Source organism: Cyprinodon variegatus, unplaced genomic scaffold, assembly GCF_000732505.1.
Source record: "Cyprinodon variegatus isolate N-32 unplaced genomic scaffold, C_variegatus-1.0 Scaffold862, whole genome shotgun sequence".
Classification (NCBI taxonomy): Eukaryota; Metazoa; Chordata; class Actinopteri; order Cyprinodontiformes; family Cyprinodontidae; genus Cyprinodon; species Cyprinodon variegatus.
The window spans coordinates 173,243-175,534 of NW_015151315.1; the positions used below are offsets into that span (position 1 = coordinate 173,243).

Genomic DNA, 2,292 nt, shown 5'->3' on the forward strand with positions numbered 1-2,292 from the left:
ACGTCACTGCTGGAAGATGGCAGGAGGGAGGGGCTACTATATTTGGGAAAAAATGGCCGCTCCCAGACTCAGTGATCCCAACAAAAGTTATTGTTATTTTTTTACTGATTAACGCTTCATTCATTAAATCACTGCACACATATTAGTTTTAGGTATAAATAATGATCCATTAATTATTCCTTGCTGACCGAACTTTTCCTTAAAAAGGGTTTCAGTGGGAAAGGGGTATATGACAGGAAAAATGAGAAGTCTTGCGTCTGATGTATGGTGCACATAACTGCATTGGCCTATCCTGCTATCTTTGCTTTTTTTAAGGTGAATTTTAATCCATATTGATAATATTCTTCGTTCTGAAGGATTTAGACCTCTCAGTACCATGTGAACTATATGAAAAACACTTATATAATGGGAATAATATGGGAATATTACGGGAATGGCACCATTTGTAAGTGTGCTGTTCTGTTTTGTCCTCTCACCTTTTTCATATACAGTCTACACTCATCTTTTTTTGTGTGTTAATGCAGAACGACGAGGCAAGGCTTGGCCCTCCTATTATCACATGTACGCGATCCTACGGAGCTGAGGCAGAAAGCGACGGTGTTAAAAACGCCCGACGGCCCGACTCCCAGGAGATACAAGACAGGTCAGTTACAAAAACAAAAGGGACCCTTTTGATTCTGGGAAGACTATTTAGACCAAACATGTGATTGGATTGGCGTCTGTTCTTGTCGTCCTCAGAGAAGAGCAGTTTGAGGACTATGGTGAGGGGGTAGATGTAGATTTCAGCCCCAGCAGTCCGTGCCCAGAAGAAGACAGCAGGACAAACGGCTTCTCAGACCTCGGCTCCTCACTGCCCTCCAGGTTTGTGTGGAAAAAAACACCAAATCACAAACTTTTCATTCGTTCTCAGATCATTTTTTAACACATGTTAAAGGTTTAGTGGAGGATGTTCTTTTTTCGGGTGGATCATCAAAATTAGTGGTCCTCCTAACTATCAATCATTCTGGTGATGTTTAAGTAAACCTGTCCAACGTGCTTGACCCCATTTTCACTTACTGGTGGAGAGTCTTACATAGTGGCAAAATTAAAAATCTTCTTTTTGAAAGCCAGCTTGTATGAGTGTCGCAAACAGCAGCTTTTAAACAGTGTGCACAGGAAGAAATGGGCTTGTGCACGGTCTCACACGCGTTTAATAGACGTTCCCTCTTGGGAGTAAATATAGGGTTGCCCATGTGCATTTTTTATTTAATGTGGAGAGGGAAGGTCTTAAAACATTTGCGAAGAGTCTCAACAATACCTTTAAAATGTTTTAATCCATTTGAGTCACTAAAACCAGTGCAAAGTTCTTAAGGAAATGTTCTGCTGCTGTTTTGCCAAACTGTAGCTATAATAATTGAAGGTTTCAGTCAGTTTAACGCACTCTGTCATGTTCCGCTTGAACCCTGTTGGGTAATCTACAACAACAGAGGAAGCTGTTCTTGTTCTCCAGTAGGTGAGAACCAGAAAAGAGTTTTCTCTGCTTCTGAGGTTCAGAATTAACAGAAACCCGCCCGTCATCCGTCACAGCTGCAAAACAATGGAAGGGGAGGCCTGTTTTAAGACGGATGAGGAGAGCAACGAGGTTTCTATTACTAAGTATATCAGCAGATCCTCAGATTATCCAGTTTGTATCAGATCACCGTACAGACGTTAAAGCCAGAAAAAAACAGGTATTTTCAACCCAAAAGACAAAAAAAGTAAATCATCACCTTTACCTGCTTCACAAACCTTCCAAATCCTCACCGACTGAATCCTGAACCTTTGGCAATTTGTTCCACTTCAGCCAATCAGGGACTAGGTATGGTGTGACGCAGAGTGAAGGAAACTTCTCTCAGTCATGATGGAAGATTGATTAATTAATGTTGAATCAAGCTACTCCAAATAATAAAAGTCACTGAATATTGAGTAAAGACTAGACGTCCCAGGCCCAGGTTGAATGCTTAGAATTTTGACAGATATTTCAGGACATGCTTTTTGGTAAATGAGAAAATCCAAAAGTAATGATTAATTAATCTGCCGAAATTTAATTACCAACTATAATAACAAACTAATACTGAAGTTAATAAATACAGTAATGTAATAATAATTATGCATCAATCAATTTTCTCCCACTGAGTCCTTGTCAGGGTCGCGGTGGGGGCGGTACCTATCCCCGTCAGTCTATGGGCGAGAAGCGGGGTACATCCTGGACAGGTCGCCAGTCTGTCGCAGGGCATCACAGAGACACACAACCACGCACACGCACACATACTG

The 2,292-nt window shown here is 41.2% G+C and overlaps 1 protein-coding gene across 1 annotated transcript in view; it reads left to right on the forward strand.

Annotated features, from left to right (window-relative positions):
* Positions 1-2,292, forward strand: part of LOC107099351 (rab11 family-interacting protein 4A-like) — a 27,103-nt gene that overhangs the window by 8,754 nt on the left and 16,057 nt on the right. The window contains exons 2-3 of the mRNA XM_015397429.1: positions 525-643; positions 739-861. Coding sequence (XP_015252915.1) covers positions 525-643; positions 739-861 — 242 coding nt within the window. The remainder of the gene's footprint in view (positions 1-524; positions 644-738; positions 862-2,292) is intronic.